Source organism: Mixophyes fleayi, chromosome 10 (genome assembly GCF_038048845.1).
Source record: "Mixophyes fleayi isolate aMixFle1 chromosome 10, aMixFle1.hap1, whole genome shotgun sequence".
In the NCBI taxonomy this organism is placed as follows: domain Eukaryota; kingdom Metazoa; phylum Chordata; class Amphibia; order Anura; family Limnodynastidae; genus Mixophyes; species Mixophyes fleayi.
Window position 1 is genome coordinate 46,064,177 of NC_134411.1, and position 26,758 is coordinate 46,090,934.

The following is a 26,758-nucleotide window of genomic DNA, read 5'->3' on the forward strand; positions in this document are numbered from 1 at the left end:
ATTTTGCTGACCCCGATATCAGCCATCGATCTTTCTCTGTGTGGGCTCAGTAGTGTAGCAGATGAATATATGCGACATGAACTGCCTCAAACCTCTTAGAAAACATTTGTTCATTTTCTCTGCTTTTTTGTTTTAATAAAGACACTTTTAAAACAATGCATGACTGGTCTGGGGACTAAGGTTTAACACATGCAAATGTGCTGTGTAAGTTTTTCATAAGATGTGCCTGATATATCAACATGCCTATGGGACAGATCCTAATAAAAAGGGTTACTCGCAGAAAAGTAGGCAGCTGCAGAACAACTTTGGAATTCCACACCAGGCTCGTGGGCATCTGTCTGAACATTAATGAAGAATACAATAGCACTCAAGTTTGACACACTTCAGCAAATACACTGTTTCAGCAAATGAAGCCAAGTGAAATGTCATGTTATTCACCCTCCAAAGCTTCAGAGTGTAAGCTTGTTTAAACAAGATCTTTAAGTAAGACATTCCAGAGTCGGTATGCTCATTGTGTTGTTCCCTTATAAATTAAATATTATAACAAGTAAAGACAAAATATATTAACTACTGTATACAGTGGTTTATACAGTAGTACAATGCACATTTTATAGGGCACCATATCTCTACTAGCCCCCAATTGTTCCCTCCCTGGAATCTCTAGAGCTTCACTTATTTCACAAGTCTCTGCAGAGCAGGCATGTAAGGAGAAGAGAGGGATATAGTGAGAAGGGGAGGGAAAATGGAAATAATGACTGAAGGATCTGCGTATACACCTTGCAACACCCTGAAGGTTAGTCACACTGGGAACACCCATAGGGGTGGGGAAAAAAGGGTGAGAGAGATTCCGGACTCGTGTGTCCCAAGGGAGAAACAAGGTAAGTGAGATAAATTAAATTGATTATCCTATATTCAGAGAACACTAACATATTCTGTAGTAGTGTACAATGAACTGACTGGACTTATGGAAATAGAGAATATATATAGAAGGAGGCAAATACAGTATTACAACTAAAGTATTCTCCTGCAAATCTTAGCCTATATAAACACATTTATATGTTAATCTTAGGGAAGAGTAAATCTACAGACTACTGTCTATAAAGTAACAACAGTACATTTCAGTTTGCTTTTAAAACAGTATTTCTGTGTTTTACCAAAGTTTAGCTGTGATGTAATCTAATCTTTCCTGCTTTAGTTGCAACGTGACACTGTAATCCTTTCCCTAAATTCAGATCAAGCATCTTGTACAAAGGAGGAAACACACAGGAATTACTGGCATGGACAGTGCGTCTGAACCCAGCACCACAAGGTACAGCAGTTATCCACTTATTTATCCCCCCCCTATATATATATATATATATATATATATATATATATATATATATATATATATAAAATATATACAACTAGATATCAATATACAATACAGTACTATCACACAGGGCCACATGTTCATTCTCACTCTAATCATTGTGCTATTAAACATGGCTTTAAGTTAATTAACAATGCATTCATAATTAGTGTTATTAGAGTGTTATTAGATGGGACAGTACATTAATAAATAATAATCAGTATTCTAATGCAGTGTAACATATTCAAGATCAATGTATTGATACTTGCAACCATCATATTAACTATCAGTGTGGTAATACAACTGATAGTATTATAGCAGGCATCATGCTTATTATCCATATAGTGATATTTGGCATTATTAGACATTGATGCAGCATAATGATTTTCAGTATTATTAGATAGAGCCACATATTCATTATACAATACATGTGCTCATTATGAGTGTATTATTATAGTGCAGAATTATCACTATCTGTGTATTGACACTCAGCATCATTACAGAGGGCAGAATATACTTTAACAATACATATGCATTATACTTATTATTCTTAGTTTCATGGTATAATGAGGACGTGCATTGTACAGGTCAGTGTCAGTGTGTTAATATCAGTATACAATGTAGCATGTTCTTTATCTGTCTAACAATACTATCAATGCACTGATAATGATGATAATGTTTATTATCAATGTATTAATATTCAATATAACTTTACAGGGCTTGTTGTATTATTAGAGAGGAAAGCATGAAAATTTTAGTACAATCTGTGTTTTGCAACTCAACAACAACACACAGAGTAACGAGTTATCAAAATATTAGTACTTAAACCAGGTCCAATGTTTATTTTCAACATAGAAAGTAAGTCTGTTGACCATCATATGTACATGAGGTATCCAATATACCTGATGGCTTTGTCATGTACAGTGCTACAGATTTGTGTAGATGCTCAGTAGTGTTATACAGTATGTTTCTCTACATATGTTCTGCATGTAAATTCACTTTGTGCACTCCTCATTGTGGTACAATATGTCTCTCTTCCTAGCACGACAGAACCTGTGTATGATTACCCATCTCAAGAAGCCTTCCGTTCCCCATCTTTCAGAGCATCCCCCACCTCAGTCAGCATCTCTGAGAGGCTTCTCCTCACACAGTCTGTCTGGCTTCACCTCAGTGTCAACTCAGCTACTGCACTGCACATACTGCAGAGGGAGCCACCTGGGGTAAGCTTGAGCAAGGGTATGAACGAGGGACTTAGTAATTCTAGGAGTCCTTGGTCACTGAGCTAAAGAACAGTGATTGATGGGTTATAGCGATTCCAGATTGGCTCCACTCGTCATTAGAGACAAAGCTACGTACAAGCAGAAGCAATGATCCAACCAATGAGAGGAATATTTTCCTTGCTAATTGAGTTTTCCTTAAATGCAATATCGGTTTCAAAATAGGCAATTGCATATAGCTAATTTGCTTAATGATACGGATTTATTTCCAACTCTGCATTATTTTGTTCATCATCCAAGACCCCTTGTGGCTGCAGAGTAGGTTATACCTTTGTGATGCACACTAAGGAGCAAAGCAAAAAAAAAGGAGGAAATTTGCACTTTAGCAAAACCATGTTACATTAGAGGGGAAGGTAAATTTAAAATGTAGGGACAGATTTATAATTGGGATACTGCATGTCATAGACAACATTAATTTTAGTGTAAAAAATAAAGCTACCACGTATTTGTGTGCTACATGAATAAACAGCCAGTATTTCCCTTATGTGCAAAAAAATAATTTGTACCCCTTGCATTGTAACATGGTTTGTCCAGGTGCAAAGTTCCTCCTTTTTTTTGCTTTGCTCCTAACTCAGAATCACGCCCTAAGAGTAGCCCTGTGATACTACTTAAGAATTGAATATATATAATTACCTATCAGCCTGTTTTTTTTTAATGTTTTTAGTATTTCGCTAGGTAGATATATTTTAAGATGAAATAATAAAGATTTTAGGTGTGTATTTTTTCTATAGTCCGATCATTCACCTGTATATTTATTGCGACTGGTATATTTGGTATACCTACCTGTTCATTTTATCTCATTACTACCGTAACTCCTGGGGGTATATTCACTAAACTGCAGGTTTGAAAAAGTGCAGATGTTGCCTGTAGCAACCAATCAGATTCTGTCATTTTGTAGAATGTACTAAATAAATGATAACTAGAATCTGATTGGTTGCTATAGGCAACATCTCCACTTTTTCAAACCCGCAGTTTAGTAAATATACTGGCTGGAATGCGTCTCCTAACTATTATATGTGAATAAATAATTAAAATGACTAAAGTGAAATCGGATGGTGGTGTGATCCAATATCCTGCTCCTTTCTGCCTCTGAATTGACAGCAAGAGCAGAACGATACCTGACAGTATATTTGACAGATAATGAAATAAGTTTAAACAACACATCCTGCTTCCATATGTGTATACTGACTTGAGCAGTCCCACTGTTCTAAGCAAATCCATCTAGTGGTTGTAATTGGTAAATACAACAATTTCACTCAGGCAAGTCAAGGGCAAGGGCAAGTATTGCCCTTAAAGACATTGCCGTTTTAAATTTAGCCATGCAGTTTTATACATTCAATAATGAATAGTTATTTTTCCCCTTTTTCTTGCTGAGTATCACAACAAACTAGTAAGAGAGCACCCAATTACAGCGATTATAAAACATTATATTGATTTAAAAATAGACTATGGGGTATATTTTAGCTAAATATTCATTTTCTGCAGTGGGTTTCTTTTTACTTTAACATTCTAAATTCTATCCACATACACTGACCCTCAAAGACTCTGTCTCTTTTTGTACAGTGATCCACTACACGTTTATCCTATAGCAATTGTGTTACAATCACAGCTGCTATCAGTCTATTGGCTGATAGTGTTGTGTTCTGTTCTGCATTGAACTTCAGAAGCCAATTTGAGCAGGATAAGAGGTTCAATTGATAATTCCCCAGTTTTTCACCTGTAAAACCAGGACTGGGAGAACTGTAAATTATATCTATCTTACTTTCATTCCTTCACACCTGCCCAATGTGCATAAGTAGTGGGCAGACATGAAGGAGCAATGACAAAAACCAATTGACCTGATTCCCAATCATGTGATCACAACTCCCACCCACCAATCCCAGTACAGGTTTGTTTAGAAAACAAACGTTTGGTAGCTGACTCCATTTATCCACCTTTTAAGACAGTTTTAGTTGCTGGAGGAAGAGAGTAAGAGGATAATGCTAGTTGATAGTGTATCAAAGAAAAAAAATATTTAACTTTTTTTTCTTCCAATAAAATTATAATTTTCTCATAATTTACCATTTTATCTTAGTAGTAGTTTTTTTTAGTTCATAGGTTGGTAGTTTCTTGTTAGGATAATAAACTTAAATTGAAATTAAGATTACTAGCCATTATGGTTTAAATTAGTTTAGTTTATTATATAAAGTTAGAAATATATAAGGTTTAGTGAGTGAGTGTGTCTTAAGTCTGTGTTTTGTTTAGTTTGTTTATTGTGTTTATGTTTGTTTTTTCCTATATAGTTCATAGTGTTTAGGTATATAGTTTGGTTAATTTACTAGTAGACTATAGGTTAGGTGGTGCTTTATAAAATGGTATGCAATATTTTTACAGGGAATGGGGCCTTATGCCATATTGTGTGCAGATAGTGCACACAATATGTACTACTCCAGTACAGATGACACAGAGGTACAATTACCTCCACAGTCCCTGCTCCCTACCAGCAAAGTGGCAGAGCATAATGCACTAATCTCAGAAAATGGTATCCCTCCTGGTAGGCTCCTGCCCTTAAGGATTTAAAATGCAAGAGGTTTAGATGAAAGGCTGTGGCCATATCCTCTCCACTGCTTGGTGTCATGACTATTATTGAATAAGTTATTATTGTCTGGAGAGAGGGGCAGATAGTGCCCCAGTGTAAGATCATGGATGTGGGGAGAGGATTGATGAAGTAATTTGTTAAGTTATATAGCATTTGCCCTCCTTCTCAGTATGCCGTGTGACTGCATAAACATAAAGTGTACAACTATTTCATTATACAGACATTCCTGGTGAGAAGATCTAACACTCGGCAGCAGCTGGTCCTGTGTGTGCGTTTATCAGATGACTGTGTACCAAGTTTCATTCATCAGTCTTACATACATGATGGGCCTTCAGGTAAGCTATCAAACAGGGTTATAAGATGACTAGATCATAAACACTAGGTAATGCGATTTGCATAGCAAGGCAAACCTATAGGTATATATATTAGTGGGTGTTTTATTGGCAGTGTGCATTTTTCTTTTTCTAATATGAATACACATTCAGGAGAGGATATATTAATAACCTTGTAGGCGACAACTGTTATAATTCCATAAGTATTTCAGTAGTTTACAGGTGAAGTAAATAAATTAAATTTTTTTTTGAATGGCTATAAAACATATAAAGCTGCTGAATATAAACAAAGCACATCTGTAATACTATAAAACAAAATGTTAATATGAACCCCTATTAATATCATGTTAAAAACATAAAAAATAGCATATAATTTAAAGTTAACTTTAACTCACAAAAGATGCAAATAATTTTGATGAAATTGGTATTCATAACATAAAGTTCAACTTCATCCTCCCTCCCATTGTTACATATCACAAGGGACAATGGGAGAGAGTTTGGGGTTCATATGTGACGGGAGGAAAATGTTGGGGAACCCTGGCGGAACTACCAACGGAGCAGCCTATGTCGCTGCGCTGCAACAGAGAGGTGAACAATACAGGTCCCCTCCACCGGGGGCCCCCACTCTGGTCTTCTGTAAATAAGCAAAGCAGCACACGCAGCACCTACCTGCAGAAGTGGATGACTCTGGTTTTCTTCACATCAGCTCCCAACACTGCGGCTTCATGTTGTAAGAAGCTCTGTATACAACACCGGAGACTCCCACTGATGTCATCAGTGTTCTGCACACACTGCCTACAATATGGAACAACAGCTTGAGCCATATATTGAACAGGGATCGCAGCTTCAAATGCTGGCCATCCATTGTACACAGCCTCTTATACTGAAACATTATGTCCATGGGAATTTTTTTCTGGTAGAAATGTCCATATATATTAATACTGACCAATAAACCAAACACTATTTATTTTTTGTGTCACTTATAGCACCTCCCAACTGTCCCGATTTGAGGGCTCTGCCCTGCCATTTTGATCGGGACAGCTTTGTCCTGCGGGTAGAACATTTGGGAGGCATGTCTCATTCACTGCTACTCTGTATGAGAGAGCAGATGTGAACGGGTGCCACACGCATTGGTGCACATGGCAATGAATGGTGCTTAGAGGGGAGGAGAGGAAAGTATTGGGCAGCCTAGAACTTCAAAAGCGCTAGAAACACACCCTGTCATGGTGTGGCCACTCCCCCTCTCCAGATGCCGGATACCCAACTGTTGGGAGGTTTGTGCCTGGTGTACTTAGATGTACAGACTCAGGTGCACAATGTCCCCTGAAACTATATAAAGTGTTGGTAACTATGACAGAGGCGGACGCTCTCACTGATAGGTCCCATGACATTTTTCATTATGAGCATACGATTTTTTGGAGACCATTGTGGAGACAAACTCCCAAAAGGTGGGTTTTGTCTCCTAGACACAAGGATATCTAGTAACATTCGTAAAGTCTACCAATCATATACTTTGAAAAATAAATCTAACATCAAAAATATGAAAAAATAAGATCCTGTAACATTATTTCTTGTGGCCATTCACAGCCAATCAGGAATCTGCATTGAAAGCGGTCATATATCAAAAAGATTGATGATGTCACAAAAAAGTATCTCAGAAGCAGACAAAGGGGTAAATGTATCAAACAGCAGTTTTGTTAAACCAACGATTTGATGCATTTTTATGAATGGGTTTTAAACCGCCCCATGTATTAAACTGCCCAAAAACTATAGTTTCATCCAGCAAAGCGTTCAGCATTGCTGTTCCGATTCTTTTACCTTCATTACATACAAATGAATGTATGACCTCCATCAAAACAGCCAAACCAAAAGAGGTGGTTGTGAGAGGTGAGAATGCTGTCTGAGCTAACTTGCCATTAATAACATATGACGAAGTACAATTGACTTATGAGTTTTTGTGGCAATCATTATTTAATGATCATGGAGAGAAAGTTACATTTATAATTAACTTATTGGGAAATTTTTATTGTTCATTATGTTAATGGGGAAATATTATTGTTTTTTATTTTATGGGCAATATAAATAAATAATCACATTAAGGGGCAATGATATTTAATTGCTAATGGGGGCAATAATTATTCATGAAAGGCCGCAAGTGCCAGCATGCACTTGTTGTGCCACATATGTGCAATATAAATTTGCTGTCACCCATCATGAAATAATAAGCGTTGCCCCACCATAAATAATTACTGCCCCTGTTAGCAATCAAATATAAATACCCCTAAATATAATTATATATTCATCTTACGCCATAATATAAAAACAATAACATTGCCCCCTCAATATAATGAACAATAATTCATAAAGCAGTGGTGCCTCATCTGGCAAGGTGGCAAGATAGCTCAAACAGCATGTTTGAGCTAACTAGCCTATCAGAAGCAGGTATAAAAATAAGATGTAATTTCTCTGTTGGTTTAGTGGCGGTTTTGGTGTTTTTACAGTGCCGCACATCACCAGTGTTTTTAAGTTCAATCCTCAAATCAGCATATTGTAAGCACAGCGGTTTGGAGCACTAAACCAACGTTAATTGATAGTGATGTGCGGCAGATTATGACCAGGGCCTGATTAAGGGTTCAGACCACCCTAGTCTAATACGCTTATAGCTCCCCCTCACCTTCCATGCTAGATTAGTATGCAGTAGATAAAAACAAAATCATTCTTAATTTAAAATCCGACCTCCTACAACCCCCCATCAATGTTTATAGTCCAGTTCTTTGAAAACTCAGCTTCACTTGGTTATTTAAAATGGTCATGATCTTTGTCAATCATTTATTTTTCATTAAAATAAGAACTGTATAGCAGAACGGAGGCATGAATGAGCGCTACTGTGGGTGAAGATGTGAAGAGAGAGTGGGGCTGACACACCTGCTCCTGTCGTCATCCTTGTCTCTCCTACTAGCTTATCCTCAAGCGCCCACCCAAGGATGACTCATTGTCTTCAACCTATACCATGGGAAAATGTCTAGATTTAAACTTCACTATTTTTCTTTCATGTTTTCTTTTTACTTTGGAGAAAAACTATTCTCATATTTTAGAATGAGTTTCAGTTTCCAAAAATTTTGCATCCCCCAAAATCCTGGTGCCCTAGGCTGCAGCCTATTGGATAATCAGACCCTGATATAACCACTTCACAAAGCGACAATTGAGTATGCATGTGCTAGTGCATAGGATTTTCACAATTAACATTCCTGGACATTTTTACCTGCTCAGGAGATGGCTAACTTCATGCAGACATACACAAAGGTGAATATGTTATGCATAGAGATGCTCACTGACCCCCTTAAACTGGTTTTGGTTTTGGATCTGGCCTAGCTTCGTGTTTTGGTTTTGGCAAAACCGCCCTCGTGTGTTTTGGTTTTGGATCTGTATTTTTTTAGAATAATTGCTAAAATATGCTAAAATCACATAATTTTGCTCTTTTTTTGATCCTACATTATAATTAACCTCAATAACACTAATTTCAAGTCATTTGCAGTCAATTTTGACCACCTCACAGGTCACAATATTATTTTCCTACACTTTTGGACAAATACTGCAGCGACCTGGCTGGATGCTAAGCGACAGAGCAATGACTCAAACACATGGCAGTTCCTAGCCCATCTAGGACACATTGGCACACAGCAGTGTCAGTAAAGAAAAGTTGTGCAAGATGGAATTGTCCTTGGGCCCTCCCACCCACCCTTATGTTGGATCTTAAAAAGGAAATGCACACTTTAACAAACCAAGCACTTCAGCCACAAAAGTGCCACTCCTTGTGGTTGAAGTGCTTGGTTTGTTTGGGCACCCACAAAACAAATTAACAATGACCTAAAGGCACCTAAGGTAACAGTGCTGTTAATGAACTCTACTGTGGCAAGATGTAGTTGTCATCATTGTCAGCCTCATCCTCACCCTCATCAGTGTGTACATCATCCTCACACATTATTAATTCATCACCGCTGGAATCCACCGTTACAGAAGTCTCAGTATTTTGATGTAATTGGCGGGAAAGGTCTTTCTCATGGAACTTGAAGTTCATTTTTATGAACATCATCTTTTCCACATTTTGAGGAAGTAACCTCCTACGCCGATCGCTGACAAGGTTCCCGGCTGTGCTAAAAACTCTTTCCGAGTACACACTGGAGGGTGGGCAGCTTAGGCAGTACAAAGTGAGTTGGTACATGGGTCTCCAAATTCCCTTTTTTTCCTCCCAGTATGTAAAGAGACTGTCTGATGTGTCTATTTCTATGCTGTCATGAAAATAATCCTCCACCATCCTTTAGATGCTGATAGTAGGATCAGGTGGAGTTACAGCAAAGATGTCACATTTTTTGGTCAATTCTTTTAGACCAGACTTGCTGTCAAAATTTGGTGCTGAGTCATCTGCATCATCACTGGGTCTCTTGGGAAAGCTAAGTTTTTCCTAGCAGCAGTTGAGTGAGAAACTGAAGGAGGAGACGCCGTCCTGTCACGTAACACTTGAGCTGTCATCTTGCTCACCAGGAGCCCCTTGCATCTCTTCAGATGTGGGTCAGTTGGAAACAAAGAGAAGACATAGCTCTTAAACCGAGGATCAAGAACAGTCACCAACATGTAGTGATCCGATTTCAAGATTTTGATAACTCTTGGATCCTGCCAAAGCAAATAAAGTACTTGATCTACAAGTCCGACATACTTAGCATAATTGCTTTGTTTAATCTTCTCCTTCAGTTTCTCAAGCTGCTTTTCCAAAAGTCTAATTAAGGAAATCACTTGATTCAAGCTAGCAGTGTCTGAACTCACTTCACAGGTGACTACTTCGAACACCTTGCAACACGGAAAGTATTTTCCACTGCGCTTGACTAAAATACATCTGCCCTCCTTTCCCAATGTCATGGCTTGTGGAGTAAGCGTGGATGGCTTTTTGCTGTTCCTCCATCCGTAGAAGCATATACAGGGTGGAATTCCAACTTGTCACCACCTCTTGCTTTAGTTGGTGGCAAGGCAAATTAAATTGCTCTTGCAGCTGCTGCAATCTCCTACACGCTGTTGCCGAATGCCGGAAATGTCCAGATATTTTACGGGCCACAGACAGCATCTCCTGCACGTCCCTGTCATTTTTTAAAAAGATCTGCACCACCAAGTTTATTGTGTGAGCAAAACAGGGAATGTGATGGAATTCACCCAGTTTTAATGCTCTCACAATATTGGTTGCGTTATCAGAAATGACATATCCTGAGGAGAGTCCAAGCAGGATAAGCCATGTTGCAATGACATCCCTTAGTTTTTGTAACAGATTGTCAGCTGTATGCCTCTTAGTGAAGCCGGTGATAAACAGAGTAGCCTGCCAAATGTGACATACTTGGGTACATGCTGCTGTTCCTGCTGGTAAAGGTGAATCACCAACCCAGTGGGCTGTCACAGTCATATAATCTTTAGTTTGCCCAGTTCCACTTGTCCACATATCTGTGGTTAAGTGTACAGTGGTAGAATGGCATTTTGTAGCCCAATAATAACATTTTTACGAACCTTCTGGTAGAGGTGAGGAATAGCTTTTCTACTTAAATGGTGTTGTGATGGAATTTGGTAACAGGGACACAAGACCTCAAGTAACTGTCTAAACCCAGATGTATTAATAGTGGATACTGGACGCAGATCTAATACTACGATAGTCGCCATGGCGTCTGTGATCCGCTTTGCGACTGGGTGACAGGTTTCATACTTGCTTTCTCTTGCAAAGGATTGTTTAACAGTCAATTGTTGTAAACTACTAGTAGTCTTCTTCTTGGTCTACTTCTGGGATGAAGATTCACCCCCAGCAGCAGCAACAGCAGCAGCACTGGGACTAATGCTCAAGAATTCTTCTGAGGAATCCAGGATAGTGGTGGAGTCATCTAGCCTTAGCAACTTGGATGCAGGACTAACTCCGATCGCCACTGAGGATATTGACGAGGACAGTGTTGTGGGTGTAAATTGCAGGTGTCGGGAAGTAGGTGAGAGAAGGGTCCTAGCTGATGATGGACTGCTTGATGTTATTTTGTTAGCATAAGTTTCTGATTTTCCCAACACCTGGCCATGAACTCGCGTCAAATGGCGTAACATGGATGAGGTTCCTAGTTGGTTAAGGTCCATCCCTCGACTGACTGTGGCTTTACATACGCTACAAATGGCTAGACAACTGTTGTCAGGATTTGGGTAAAAATAAGTCCACACATAAGAAGTGGATTTTTTGGTCTTATGTCCAGGCATGACAATGGCCTTCTTCTTATCACATGCCAGAACTGCTTCCACCGGTGCAGGACTTACACAAACAACATCATTCTCATCAACATCCTCATTAGCGCCCTTGTCAGCTACACAAATATCCCCCTCATCCTGTTGTAATTCCAAAGTAGCATCCTCAATTGGTGTATCACCGGCTACACTCGAGCTGTTCAGGCACACATCTGCAGAAATGCTGAAGGGGCCTTCTTTAAGGGTACACTATCAGAATGGTCACGATTACACATACCACTTGTGGATGGACTCTGCTCAGGGATTTGTGTCATTTCTGAATCTGAACATACATTTTCCTGTAATGCCTTACTGTTTTCTTCCAGCTCGGCTTTTACACGTAAAAGTATTTGGGCACCACTTTTGGAGTCCGAATGACAAGGTCTTGCTTGGTCACTACTGACCTTACAAGAAGATGCCTCAGTGACAGTTGCAGAACTCGCAATCATAGAGAAAGGTGAAGGCCTCATTCTTTCTTTTACATAGGCTTTAGCAGATGACATACAGGGATTACTATCATCATGACTGGTGCCAGCAGCTGCTTGGTGCTCCTGCTCTTCTGTGTACTGCTATGAATCCATTTTGATAACATCGTACACTTTGACTGCAAAGTCAGAAGAAAAGCCTGTCAGGCCTAGTATTTGTATTTCAGCAATGACAATTAGCAATGGAGCTCTTCTCTTTCTGTGTAACCTACATTACACCGTACAATTTGACTGCAAAGTCAGAAGAAAAGCCTGTCAGGCCTAGTATTTGTATTTTTCTGCAATGAGAATTAGCAATGGAGCTCTCCTCTTTGTGTGTTACCTATATAACACAGTAGTACGTGACTGCAGAATTACACCAAGCCTGCCAGCACTAGTATTTCTATTTTTCTGCAATGAGAATTAGTAATGGAGCTCTCCTCTTTGTGTGTTACCTATATAACACAGTAGAATGTGACTGCAGAATTACACCAAGCCTGCCAGCACTAGTATTTGTATTTCAGCAATGACAATTAGCAATGGAGCTCTCCTGAATGTCACTGTAGACTTTGTTGAACACTGCTACCCCCTCCTCTTTCAATTCTATCTATGTTGCTGCCCAACTTCTCTACAGACTGTGCTAGCCCTTCTGTGTCCCTCTTTCAAATGGTGCTAGATTGCCGTAGAGGGCGGTGTTTACAGATTTCAAAACTCGCGAGATCGGGGATCCGACGACGTAACAAAGACATTTTGCCTCGTTTTCGATTACGAAAAAGCGTGCAAGTACCGAGCCGGGTCGGGTGTGTTATGCAGGTGTAACACACTTATGTATATGTTCTCTGATTAGTATATTGCGCAGCTGTTTGTAGTGTTCACTTTAAAAATTATGTTAGACGTTCCTGAATACGATGTTAAGGTAATTTTTTTAATTAAAAGTGGTGTTATAAATATGGTTGCTAACCATCAATGACTAACAGACAGTACAAACGTCACATTTTCACCTGTCACAGTGATTTTCAAATAGTCTAGGTTTGGGAAACATTACCCTGTTGTTGTAGATTCTGCTTTTAATTTAATTTCTAGACATATGTTTTTATATAACGTAATAATGTGTTAGTAAAGTCTTGTAAAAGTAACAGTAAAAAAAATATTTTGAAGAGTTGGCAATCTGTTTTCTTTGCAGTTTTCATTTGAGTAAAGTAAAAATTAAACATGTGGGCAGTATATAGTAAAATGGTAAGACTTACCTCACTGGTACCGCTGAAACCTCTGTACCAGGGGAAAAAAAACACACACTCACACTGACACTGACACAGCACTAGAGGGTGTTGTTTGTTGAACAGTCCCAGGGCTAGATTTACTAAGCTGCCGGGTTTGAAAAAGTGGGGATGTTGCCTATAGCAACCTATCAGATTCTAGCTATCATTTTGTAGAAGGTACTAAATAAATGAAAGCTAGAATCTGATTGGTTGCTATAGGCAACATCTCCACTTTTTCAAACCTGCAGTTTAGTAAATCTAACCCCCAGTCTGCTTTATACAGATTACATAGCCAGAGGCTGTGGATGTTTTCTGCATGTAGCTGATCACATATAGGTAATGCAACACTGCCACCCTCTGGTCACATATCTTCAGTGCATCTTGTGAAACAAAAAAACTATTGCTGTAATTTAATTTCAGAATCTATCATGTGTAAATATGTCATCACTGGCAAATACACAAAGTGTTATCTGGTCAAGAAAGTATGTAACTTTGAAGAATTTGCAGGGTCAGTAACACACAGCAGTGGCCGCATGCATTAACTCTCCTGCCTGAAAACACCCAGAACCTGTTAAAGAATGTAAATCATATTCTATAGGTCATTACTATTATCTGCTATAAATGTAGGCTGAGGATAGTAGACTCCATGCTACTCCATGAATGTTCCATAAGTCTAATATTAGCCCTTGTTGAGGTTAATATATGCGTATAACATTATTTATTTTATTATTGCTTTTCTTTAAGATTTTTTTGTTTATTTTTCAAAATTAAAATTGTATTGTGCGATCCATGGAAATTCAATGGGACATAGGAGTTAAGTAGCATTATATCTCATAGCTCTACCAGTGAGCACAGATTGTGCCTGTAGTACTCTAATTATCTATTCACAGAACTATATCTGATGTACTCTACTGTCATTGCCATTTGTGCTGACATTGTATGTTAAAGGTCACTGTAGTGCACTCTACCCTCCTCCGAGAACAAGGTAATCAGTTCAAGCACTTAACCAGGCCCACAAAAGTCATGATTGTGCTTATGTTGATTGATTAATATGGGGAGAGTTTTTGCTCTAGTGAAAACCTTGCTTTGTCTCTACTGTGAACTTTCTCCTGGTTAATAGATATGATAATTGTAAAAAAAAAATATTTTTGCAGGTCTCTCTCTGGAACACTCAGCATTTACCTTTCCAGATCTTATAAGACTTGTGTCTTACTACAGCACTGAGAGGTGATTATAACACACTGTCACCATGTATATAGATATATTTTGTATTTTAAGACACTCTTTCTTCCTCAACATTTCTCTGCCCTAATTCCAAGAACTTTTCTCATTTCCCTTTCTGTGAAACATCCATCTCACATTTAAAAACCATGACCTAGATCCTAGATGTCTCATAGTGAAAGTTGTGATACACTGGAAGTCAGTCCAAATACGGCTGGTGTTAAGACCAGAATGTCTAGAAAGTCTGCCCAGTTCTGCACTTTCTGGACTGTATGGCTAAAAGCCAGGTCCCAGAATGGTTAGGTTGATCAAGTAAGTTCTGTGGTGGTAAAGGTTAGAAGCCCAAATCTGTGATGTTTAAATAGCAGAACCAAGTCCAGTGTTGGTTTGAGGTTATAACTGTCAGGAGCCCAGCTCAGCCCTGTACTAGTAATTATCAGAAGCTCTGTCACTGGTGGTAAATATCAGCTCTATTCTGTGTCAAAGGCCCAGTATTGTGGCAGTAAATATCACACAAGCCAAGCCTAATTTGGCAAGATCTATAAATGTTCTTGTTTTTTATACTGAGCACCAACATCAGCAGCAGGTGCCATTTAAATTAGAATCCTTGGTTTCCATCCAATGTCTCTTTGTCTCCTTAACCATTCATCTATATCACAATTACATTACTGCAGTCAAGGTCTCTGTTTGTCATTTTGCTTTATCTAATGTTCTTTATTATCTTGGTACTATTTCCCTTCATATTTTTCCATGATTTTAACTACTGTATTTATTTTACAGAGATGTTCTCCCATATACGCTTAGACTTCCTGCAGCTATAGAAAAAGTAACTTCACGAAAAGAGCTGGAGGCCATTTCCCATTTAGGACATGGTAAAATGATGATTTTTTTACTGATACATAGATAAACTTAACAAGCAGGGACACTTTTATGTGCCCTATCTCTTTCTGTATCTGTAGTAGGGTATGGATATTTTTTTCTTTTGAGTATTTCCTTTTTCCAAACTCATTTTATTACATGAATCCTTTCTTTCTTTCCTGCTCTTCAGAGTTCTGGAATTCCTCCCTCAATGCCCGAGATACTACTTCAGGCCCAGCTACTACTCCCTCTCTTGCACTTTCCTTGACGCCACCACCTTCTGACCTACCAGACACAATTAGCCCTTCTCTTCTCCCTATACTAAAAACTCGTAGCCCTGAAGAGGTTTCCTTGGGAGGAAAAGAAGGCGCACTCTTCTTTTTAAACCCTCTCTTCAAATCCATAGATTCTGGAGCACTCAAGCGTTCTCACTTCCAGAAAAGCATCAAAGTCAGAGTATCTACAGAAAATTCAGGTTCCCTCTCCCCTCCTCTGAACCCACCACCCCCTGTACCATTTGAGGAATCTGTAAAAGAGGAAGATGAGGTGGTACCAGTGGAGGCAGCAGGTGAAAAAGAGACTGGTGAATCAAAAGACATTTCAGAAAACCAAGATTATAGAAAACCACGATCATCTCTTAGACAACGTCTGAGAAAGAGCTTGAGCAAAGGCAGCCGGGATTTTGGACTAAAATTATCACCAATGCGTGCCAAAGACGTGGATGACTACAATGTTCCCACCTCTACCACAAGGACACAAGAACTGAAAGATATAAGACAGAATAATTTGAATGGTGTGCCTTCTTTGGAAGACCATGATAGTGGATCCATTAGCAGCGCTGAAGATGGGACATCAGAGGATGGTGGAAAGTCTTCTCCTCAGCTTACAAGAAGGAGGAAAAAGAAAAGTGGTCGTTCTTCATTCAGGGCAGTTAGTGGAGCTTTCCTGTCCCTTTTATCTCCAGAGCGAAAAATGATTATTTTAATAGAGGAAATGGGCAAAGATGTGACAACAGAATTTGGGAAGGAGCTGCAAGTTTTTCTTCAAAAAGTAGAAGTGAGCAAAAGTAAAGATATAAAGCATAAAGGAGAGGAAGAAGGAAAAACTTACAAGGGTCTATTAAAGGAAGTCAGAGACTTTATGGATAGTCTGAAACATATGCTCAGGGAAAATGCAGAGATGCACCTGAAAACACTTACATCTGATGAACAAGGTGAGAGGTACAACAGAACAGCTATGGAAAATGATCCTCCTGTTATCTGCATATAGTACATAAATATTATCTGTATTCTATTGCTCTCATGCACATTACATAGGGTATAATGTAACCCCTACTGTCCTCTATAGGGATATTAAACATGGTGACCAATGTCTTACTCTACCACAGGAGGAATGGTATGTCTCAAAACACGAGCAGAGTACTGATGTGACAATGTTACCACATAGCATTTGAAAGGTTAAAACCAATGAGCAATGACATCACTACCCTCCATTAATAATTTTCCATTTGACGACTCACCAGATATAACACTATAAAATTGTATTTGTCTTTAATCTGATGTATTTTTGCAGTTGTGAGTAGATTATCACAGTACTGACATTATTTAAATATTGGATTAAACATTGTGTAGGGAATATCATCAGTTATAAATATTGTGACATCAACACTCCAATATTTATTAATGGGAGGTGGATTCTGTCCCCTTATGTGATCAACTGATCACTGCTTATGACAGCGATCAGCCTGGTAGGTTTAGAAAGGTCAGTGTTGTACGTCAGAGAGGGCTGTGAGACGCAGAAGGTAGGCAAAAGCAGCTGATAACGCAAGGGAGTATACAATCACTAAGAACGCTGTAATACTGCCTGTAGATATGTTGTGCAGAGGTCATAGCACAGGTTGACCTTTCTATTGCCTTTTGTTACAGAACGCGTCCTAGAAAAATCACTGCATCGACTTACCTTGAAGCCTTTGAGGTCTCATCTAATTTCTGAAATTCAGAAAGGGCTGGAGGAAAGTGGAGAGCTTGAGAGACTTGGGAAGAATATGCAAGCGGTTAAGAAGGGCGGCTCTTCCCTCCTAGGTGTGAAGCTGAAAGCTCCCATGTTTCAAGATCTGGAGAAGATTCGACAGAAATTACTGAGAATGCAAGAAAAATATTCCCCTTGTGACAAGGTGCGTCTCTTGCTTCAAGCATGTCGAGGTGTTTACAGGAGTATGGACACACAACAAGGTAAGATAGAGAGATGGTTTATATTAAGAGGGCAGGCAGTGAATAGAAATGAGATCATCACATATGGTTCAGTTTGCTGAACTATTCAACCCACCTACCTGAAAATTCGGAATAACACTTGTCCAATCGAATAGAGCCGTGCTTTTTATCCATTGTTAAAAATGAGAATGCAATGACAAATATGCTTATTAAAATAGATTAAAAACTGAATTAAAAGTCATTATGATTGATGCCAAGTGGGAAGAGTCCATTGTACATATGTCCATACTGGTCTGTCTTTTTGTGAAAATAGAAAAAAAATACAAATTTATGAGGTTGTCATATGTTAGGAATCTTAGAGCTGACAGTGTGTTTTGTTCCACAAATGGGAATGGAGGGTTCACTAAACACAACTAAAACATTATGGATTTGCCTACTGTCAGAGACTCTGATTATTTTGGAGTCCATATTCTTTGAATAGGGTGTCCTTAGTATGTTTGTTTTGGGAAAAGGGCCACTAACAGAAGGTAATTGGCTAAATAATGATAAATTCACAATTTTTTTTAATGATGTTGGAAAAGTATTAAAATATTTGAATGTAGGAAAAAGGACTCAACAAATGATAAATATTAGCTGTGAAGAACAACAACTCTTCTCAGGCTCAAATCAGCGGTGTGGTCAGCGGTGTAATATGTCATGTGCACTTAAAGCAATAAAGTTAGTGGAGATAATCTCCTCTCCAATTGTACTCTGAGATCATGCGAGTCTCATAGCAAAATGGGAATAGTACTGCCCACTGTCATACAATAACTGGAAGGATGCAAAAGAAATTGATTATTTGAGCTTTGTGCACTTCATGAATATTCATGTAACCAGCAATCATCAAGATGGTACGGTTCACTGGGGAGCTGTGGAACTCACTGCTTAGGTAGGTTTGTGGTTTTCAGTGTGGATCAGATTGATTTTCATGTGGTTAAGGTGTGGTGCTATTATTTAAATCTACAGATAGGTCAAATTTAGACATGAGAGCAAATATAAGTAATTTATATTATATATATATTATAAGATTAAATTAAGCTTTTCTTTTGAGGAGGAAAAAGAGTGAGAAGGGAAGAAAAGAGCAATGTCTATCGTTGCCACACAAGTACTAAAGACACTGTATTGACAGAAAGTTGTTTAATTGTAATAAACTTGTTCACCATAGAAAGATAATAATATTTGTCTCCTGAATACAGAATGAAGGCTTAAGCAGTATAAAATAGATGTAGAAAGGTACATTTGGCCACACTGATGGGGACCTCTTTCACTTCTTCTATTTAAATATCAGGTAGATGGGTAATTGTAAGTTTCCTGGCACATAAATTGAACCATTGTCCAGTTAAGGGGATCTGTTGCCTATTTACACCTCTAAGTTCTCTAGGTTATTTACTGAGCAACTGGTTTTGTTGTTTAAGCGCCTGCACTTTGTGCGTATTTACCTATGAACTTCTGACTGCTTCTCTGGAATCTGATATGGATTTGTTCCTGATTATATTTGCTTGCAAGCTGACTTCACCTTATGCTTTATCATTAATATTATCATGGTTTATAGAACAGATGCTCACAATAAGGTGGAAACCTGAGATTTATACATAGATTTGCTCCTGTCTCCTCCAGATGATGCTTGTGGTGCTGATGAGTTTCTTCCTGCGTTGTGTTATGTGCTGTCGCTGTGTGAACTGCCCCAGCTTCTCATAGACACCCACTACACTGCAGAACTATTGCCCCAGGAAGCTCTCATGGGAGAAGGTAAGAAGACCAGTTACTGTCTACTATGCTATAACCTTTGGAATCTTGCAACATTTTAAACCCTGTAATAAGTTACAAACTGTGCACATAGCTGTTACCTATGGAAATGGTGGAGATGGTTCTGCTTGCCAAGCATCTTACGTAAAGGAAGCAGAGGAATTCAGAGGGGCCGATTCAATTCGGACACGTTAGTCTAGTCTAGGTGTTAGTACTATTACCTTTAATACGGTAATTTTAACCTGGATTTTTACTCGTGGCAGTGAGTGGTGTGATAAAAAATCAGCGCTAAATTACCGTACTAACGGTAATACTGCACACTTTTACCATGCTAACGGTAATAGAGCACAGGCCGCGTTATTCCTAGAATAACGCGGCCTATGAATTGGCCCCAGAGTGTTAATTTCTGGTAAATTAGGAGTTCAGTTGAATACAGTTAGGTCTGCCACTCATGGCAGCAGGCTTGTATGGTAAAATATTAGAAGATTGACTGAATAACAGAAACACATGAGCTTCAATATACTCTGTGAAATTCTGAGGACTTTGCATTTCCAGCCATTGATTATAAGTTTTGTAACATCTACTTATAAGAAACCATATATGTGAAACAATGTTCCACAGTGGCAGCTTATATATCATCAGGTTAACATAAATAGTTGCAAAGTACAGACAGTGTTACTTATACATATACCATGTCTTTCCTGCAAATATTCCCACAGGCCTAGAAGATCCACACAAATGGTTACAAGGCTTACAAACAAAAATCACTTGTACATGAGCTAGTTTATGTTACAGGAAACCTCTAATTTAATGTTAGAAACATTTTATTTTTACTGTTTTAATCCATTATTATGTTTAATAGCGTCTGAGAAGAGGATAGAGATAGAAGTGTAGAACATTTTATGGGGCATATTCAATTGGCCGTGATGCTGTCAAAAATAACGTGTGTGCGCACTATTACCGTTACTTACACATAATTACCGTTAGTATGGTCATTTCAACGCCGGCTTTTTGCTCGTGGCTCCCTGAGCCGTGAACAAAAATCAGTGTTGAAATGAACGTATTAAAGGTAATAGGTGTAATGCTGCGCTACTCCGGGGGGATTGAATTCCCCCCTATGAGTGATCATGGTGATAGCTGAAGTATGTCTGCCTGTGTATGACCCCTGTCTACATTTACATGCTGCCTGTTTGCATGCTGTTCATTCTCTCCACTATCACATTCTTTGTCATTTGCTCACTCCCTTTATGTGTGTCCCTTCTTGTCTTTTACACCAGGAGGCTATTACCTCACCAGTGTGTCTGCTTCTCTCTCTGTCCTGTTCTCACTACACACTCACCACCAGGATGCTGGACTATCACTCAGTGAGTGGCATCGCAGGAGGCAAGGTCTGCCATCACTCAATGACCTTCAGGTAGGCCATTCATATTATAGGTGCTGTGTGTATAGGTATAAATAAAGTACATCATGTAGGTGAACAGATGATGATATATAATGATCTCAAAATTACAGATATTAAAAAATGGTATGTTACCAAAGATTAGGAAATAGAACGGGTGCCAAGAGGGCTTGCTGAGCACCATGGGACATGCAGTTCCGCAGCAGCTCCACAACCATGATAAAGGATAGCACACAATACAAAAATTGTTGCAGGATGGTACATTGTGTGCAAGATGTGCCTGATAGACAAAAGATAGATGGATGGAAGAAACAGACACTGAGGTTTATAAGAGGAAGAGGATGAAACCTCTCAAAGGAAGAATGATAAAACAGTGAGGGACATAACAGTGGTAAATTGTAGAGTAAGAAGTGGAGGGGATATCTTGGAAAACGTAGCATGTTTAGTGGACAGCTAAGTGGAATATATAATGAGAAAAGTGAGTGATGGGGACATGATTGTAAGATGAAAAGTAATATGAGATAAAAAGGATGAGGGATTGTAAATCAATTGATACATGGGAGAGAAATATGTAAGATTTGTCTGCCCTATTTTCATAAATGTATCATAATTCCAGAACTTTCTACGTGTTGCCCATCAAGACCCTGTCAACGGCTGCACTACAAAGACCATCCTTCTGAAGCCATCACAAACTGTGGCTGACCTTACCCGTCTCTGCGCCCTCAAATTCAAGCCTTGTAACCCAGAGGGATACTCCATTGTCCTTCACTGTGGTGGGGATCTGCAGGAGCTGCCTTCCAGTGCATTCCCACAGGAGATAAAGGCCAGGCTCAAGGAGACTGGTTCCAGCTTTTTCTTTTGTTACCAACATCTAGAAGAGAAGGCATGTGCAGAAAAGACCCTTACACAAGATCTGATAAGCAATCTTTGACCTTGCAAACCATCTCTAGATGTAAAAATGTGCTACTCTAGAAAATGCTGACACTTGCTGTGTGACTCCTATTAGAAAAGTGCACAATATCTTTTTAAAGATCATTCTGTAGACTTCCCACAATCTGATATGAATCCACTGTCTCCAGTTCAACTTGTACATAGGAATATTCTTATCAAGCTATCTATGATGTGATTAGCTATGATTAGATAGCATTAAAGGTTTTTCACTATGCAAATGAAGTAAAGCACATTCTTCATACACTTAATTGGTGGAATTTCAAAGGTGGATTGTCAAGATTTGTGCATTCAAGAGGAAATACAGTATTAACAATGACACAATGAGTTTCAAAATGCTCATATGAAGTGGATCTCATCTATGAGTATTTTGCATTTGTAGACTGTTATACATATCATTATGACCTTTACATGGAACACACATTTCAACCAACAACTGGAATAAAGACTTCATCTTCCTGCATCTATTCAGTATGCTATCTCTCATGGTCAGCGCTTGGACACAGTCAATATTATTACTAGTGTTATTATTATGCTATTTTGCACATAGTTGCTTTCAAACATAGAATGTTCAAAAATGACGTTCCAAGGAAAAATTCTAGGAAAAATAATTTGTTCTTAATTAACTTTAAAATTTGTGTTTGATCTATTCTTATCAATTTCTATAAATATGCATTTCCAGGACGAAAACGCTGCAATTATTATGATTATATTTCTAACTTTATCTGGATTCTTCTCAGTCTGCAACAGTCCTGTTGCTATTGCTATTTTGAGGTCTAATTACCAATTAAGCACTTTCCAGAGAGAAAAGTGACACTTGCAGGCTGTATGACTGTATTACACTCCATCAAATAAAATGTTTACAAATTTGTGGCAAACTTTAAAATACAATATATATTCCAATATAGGGGTTTAATCAGCTATTAATATGACTAATTACTCTTTATAGTCTATAAGTATGAAAGCCCTTTTATTATTATTCATTTTTATTTATAGGGCGCCACTGGGTGTCCGTAGCGCCGTACAGTGACAAAATAAATTACAATACGAGGTGAGACAGCACAGTACAGTAAACAATAAGCACAGTAACTCAGTGAGCTCAAAGCACAGCTAGAGGGGCGGGGGAGGGGAGAGGGGAAGATCCGCATACGACGGAGCCCAAGAGGGAGGGCACGGATGACAGGGAGATCCCCAGAGGGGACAGGAGGGAGCAAGAGGGGACGGGGGGAAGAGGGTCCTCGAGGAGGAGAGCTAGGTAGCTGGAGAGCAGAGTTAAAAGTGGTGAAGATAGGAGGAGAGAAGACCCTGCTCAAAGGAGCGTACAATCTAAGGGGTGGGGTAGACAGACAGAGAGACACGGGGGAGAGAAGGAGGAACAGAGGATAAGGATAAGAGAAGGGGAATGAAGGGGAAGAGGCAGAAGAAAAGGTAGAAAGTTAAGTGGGAGACTGGAAGGCTTTAAGACAAAGGTGGGTTTTTAAAGCCCGTTTGAAACTGGACAGATTAGGGGAAGTCCTGATGGAGGGAGGGAGCTTGTTCCAGTGGAGGGGGACAGCACGGGCGAAGTCTTGGATACGGAGGTGATCACGGGGGAAGAGAGGCGACGGTCATTGGCAGATCAGAGAGGGCGGGATGGAGCATAAATAGAGTGGAGGGTGGAGATGTAGGGTGCAGTGGAGTTGGCGAGGGCCTTGTATGTAAGAGTGAGCCCTTGTTTCCTTAGACAATGGGTGGGGGTCCATTCCCTGCAAACGCCATTTTTGGTGCAATGTATCTGGCCACTGCCTGTATTTGCTTGTACTGAGAACTTCTGCTGGATAGGAACGAACAAACAAGCTGTAAATGTACACTAAAACTACATCAACCAGTTATCAAGTAGACAGTAAAATCAATAGTCTGATTTTTCTATGACTTTAGTGCACATATTCACTTTTCAGCAATGTTAATAAATAACCCTCATTTACTGCAATGACAGCAGCTCCAGATCAGGGGATTAACTAGGGTTGTTGTGTATCTATCAATGGTGTAAAAACTGACACATACATATAGGGCTTTGACAACATAGACTGCTCCTGGCATTGGTGGGTGCCATAGCAGCAGTCCCCCTGCATCTATGGCAGTTATGCCCTTGCTGCTTATTGGTATGTCCACAGCACTCCTCAAATCTGCAGTCAGCTATAACTACAACCAGTTCATCAGAACAATCCTCTCTAGTAACTGTCTTACGATGGAAGGAAGGGGGGAACCCTTTAAAGGCCTGCAACTTTTCCCAGTAGCACAACTATTAAACCAGATTAGGGGTAAGTCATCTATATTGATGGCCTACATACAATTCAGGTTTAAACATTTGAGGGGCTCGGGTTAATTAGCTGTGCCAGTTATGCCCAGCAAGTACTTGAATTTGTGTATTTCCTGATCCCTTTTATATATTGTTTTGTGTCAAAGAAAAATGTTGTCATTTTTGAAAGATTATTTGCTATACCAACAAGGTAAATAAGATTAATTTGTATAATAACTTCAAGGAAATTGGCATTTTTCAATTAATTCTCTTTATGTTATTGTCCCCCCAAAACTCGCTGCCTCGGGTTGCCTTATTTTAGACATACTCTTGCCTCTGCCCTGTGCTGTTCCCCCTGCCGTACCACTGCCACCCCCAACTTTTTTAAAAAAATTAATCAAGGTTTTTTAAAAACAAAAGAATAATAACTAAAGCTGTGGTTAAAATAAAACTAATACATGTTATTCAAAAAGCAAATCTGTTTTTACAAATGATTGTTAAAATAAAAAAAAGGTCTAAAATAAATGCTATAAAAAAATTAAAACAATGTGAAATCTTCCTTGAGTGACCTTCTCTGCTGTAGTGTGACTCCTTCACCTTCAATTTACCGCAAGGCTGGTAGTTTTACAGAGTTATTCCCGTTCTGATTGGCCAGTGATCACTCACCAATAATACACAGTGACTACCTTTGATGGGGGGTACTAATTAACAATGCTGCTGGCACACACAGCTCTGCATTCTAAGCAGAGTGTCCCCTCCTCTTCTACCACCCTAAGCCTGGCCCTAGGTGAAATGCCCACATATCTGGGCCTGCTCTCAATTAGTTAGATACTGTACTCTAAACCAGTGTTTCTTAAACCTGGTCCTCAGGACCCCTAACAGTGCATGTTTTCCATATCTTCTTGCTTTAGTACAGGTGTATTAATTACTGACTGACACATTGTAACAGATCCACAGGTGGTGTAATTATTTCCCTTGTTACCTGGAAAACATTCACTGTTAGGGGACTGGGTTTGAGAAACACTGCTCTACACCAATGAAACTTCCACAGTTGTTATATCTCTTCCACAGGTTAAGCAAATGATTAGCATTTTGGCAAAGTAGTTGTGCAACCTCTTCACTTAGATATCTGCTCTCCAAATTGGTGGGCTACGGTATCCCGGGATACCAACAACCACTAAACCTACAAAAAAACCTAACAGTTAAAAAAGACATAATGAAAATATACACTTACCTTCACAGCAACGGCATTGACTTCCGAAGAGCCTGCTATGCGACGGCTGGTCATTCCGAAGATGCTGCATTCCGGCGCTAGATTGTGACATCAGGTAAGTATCGGACATTTGGGCTGCAACCTAACCCTAACCCCAACCCTAACGGTATGATTAACATACCTCTTTAAATGTGTTTGGTGACGTCACAATCCAGCACCCACATGCAGCATCTTAGGAATGGCCAGCCGTTGCCTAGCAGACTCTTCGGAAATCCACACTGTCGCTGTGAAGGTAAGTGTATATTGTCATCATGTCATTATTTAACAATTCTTTTTTTTTTTTTTATTGGAATAGTGGTTGTCGGTATCCCAAGCATCGGAATACCAATTACCACCGCTCCAAATTTAGTTAGGTGATATTAAGGTCTCTGCTTATTGTCAAATTAAAGAAAACATTTATAAAGCCTAATTTTCAAGTAATTTTATACCTAGTTTGGAATTTGGTGCCTTCATCCTTTTTTTTTTTTTAGTTATTTGTTAAGAGCAGTTCTGGGTTTTAAAGATTTGATCCTGGAAATGTTCATACTTGGAAATGTCCCTAATTTGTACAATATGCCCAACCACCTAATGCAATTTTGTTTTATTTTGTATATAAGGTGCATTTTGCAACTTCCTTCCCTATACGGCAAATACTCTAACCCTATTTCAGTTATTTTCCCCTCTGGCCCGATTGCCTCATTCCCCCATCAGATGCCGTCTTTCCTTTTAACCTTGCACCTTTTGATATTCTACCTTGTACTGAGACACCCTCAGTCCATATGCTTGTTGGTCATTAACACTGCCTACCCCTTTTCACCATGGCTAACTTTTGTCACTGAATGTTCGGGGTCTAAATTCCCAAAATAAGAGATGGTTGGACCTTAGTTCATTCTATAGTCATAAATCTGATGTGATGGCTTTACAGGCAACCCACTTCTCCTCTCATGCTACCCCCCCTTTTTATAGATAACCAATTCCCCCTCTGTTACTCGGCTAAAGGCTCCCTTAAATGCAACGGCGTGGCCAATTTATTCAGCTCTGAAATCTCGTTCACTCTCCGCAATAATTATGAGGTTAAGCAGGGGAGGTTCCTGATCTTGATGGGCAAGTTGGAAGACAAGCCATTACACTTGCACCTAACTCCATACATATCCGATTTCTTAAAGCTGTTCTGAGGGAAGTACAAAAAATATGCAACCTGATATAACTTGGAGATAATATTAGGACATTTTAATCTAGTTTTTGATGCCCTTCT

The 26,758-nt window shown here is 39.1% G+C and overlaps 1 protein-coding gene across 2 annotated transcripts; it reads left to right on the top strand.

Moving 5' to 3' along the window:
* The first annotated feature begins 801 nt into the window (after positions 1–801).
* Positions 802–24,791, top strand: RIN1 (Ras and Rab interactor 1). Of its 2 annotated transcripts, none has more exons than XM_075188674.1 (11): positions 802–878; positions 1,233–1,309; positions 2,394–2,571; positions 5,427–5,541; positions 14,707–14,779; positions 15,554–15,645; positions 15,822–16,844; positions 17,557–17,862; positions 19,498–19,629; positions 20,904–21,040; positions 21,642–24,791. In XM_075188674.1, exons 2-11 carry the CDS (start codon positions 1,278–1,280, stop codon positions 21,954–21,956), a joined length of 2,403 nt encoding a protein of 800 aa, XP_075044775.1. In that variant the 5' UTR covers positions 802–878; positions 1,233–1,277; the 3' UTR covers positions 21,957–24,791. The 2 variants fall into 2 exon arrangements, with proteins under 2 accessions (XP_075044775.1, XP_075044776.1); XM_075188675.1 differs by having other exon boundaries at positions 16,038–16,844.
* Positions 24,792–26,758: the final 1,967 nt, after the last annotated feature.

Bases quoted from the DNA above. Each gene is read 5' to 3' on its own strand.
- RIN1 (XM_075188674.1), top strand. From the start codon at position 1,278: ATGGACAGTGCGTCTGAACCCAGCACCACAAG. The intron at 1,310-2,393 runs GTACAGCAGTTA...CTCTCTTCCTAG, and splicing joins TCTGAACCCAGCACCACAAG to CACGACAGAACCTGTGTATG. The intron at 19,630-20,903 runs GTAAGAAGACCA...CTTTTACACCAG, and splicing joins GGAAGCTCTCATGGGAGAAG to GAGGCTATTACCTCACCAGT.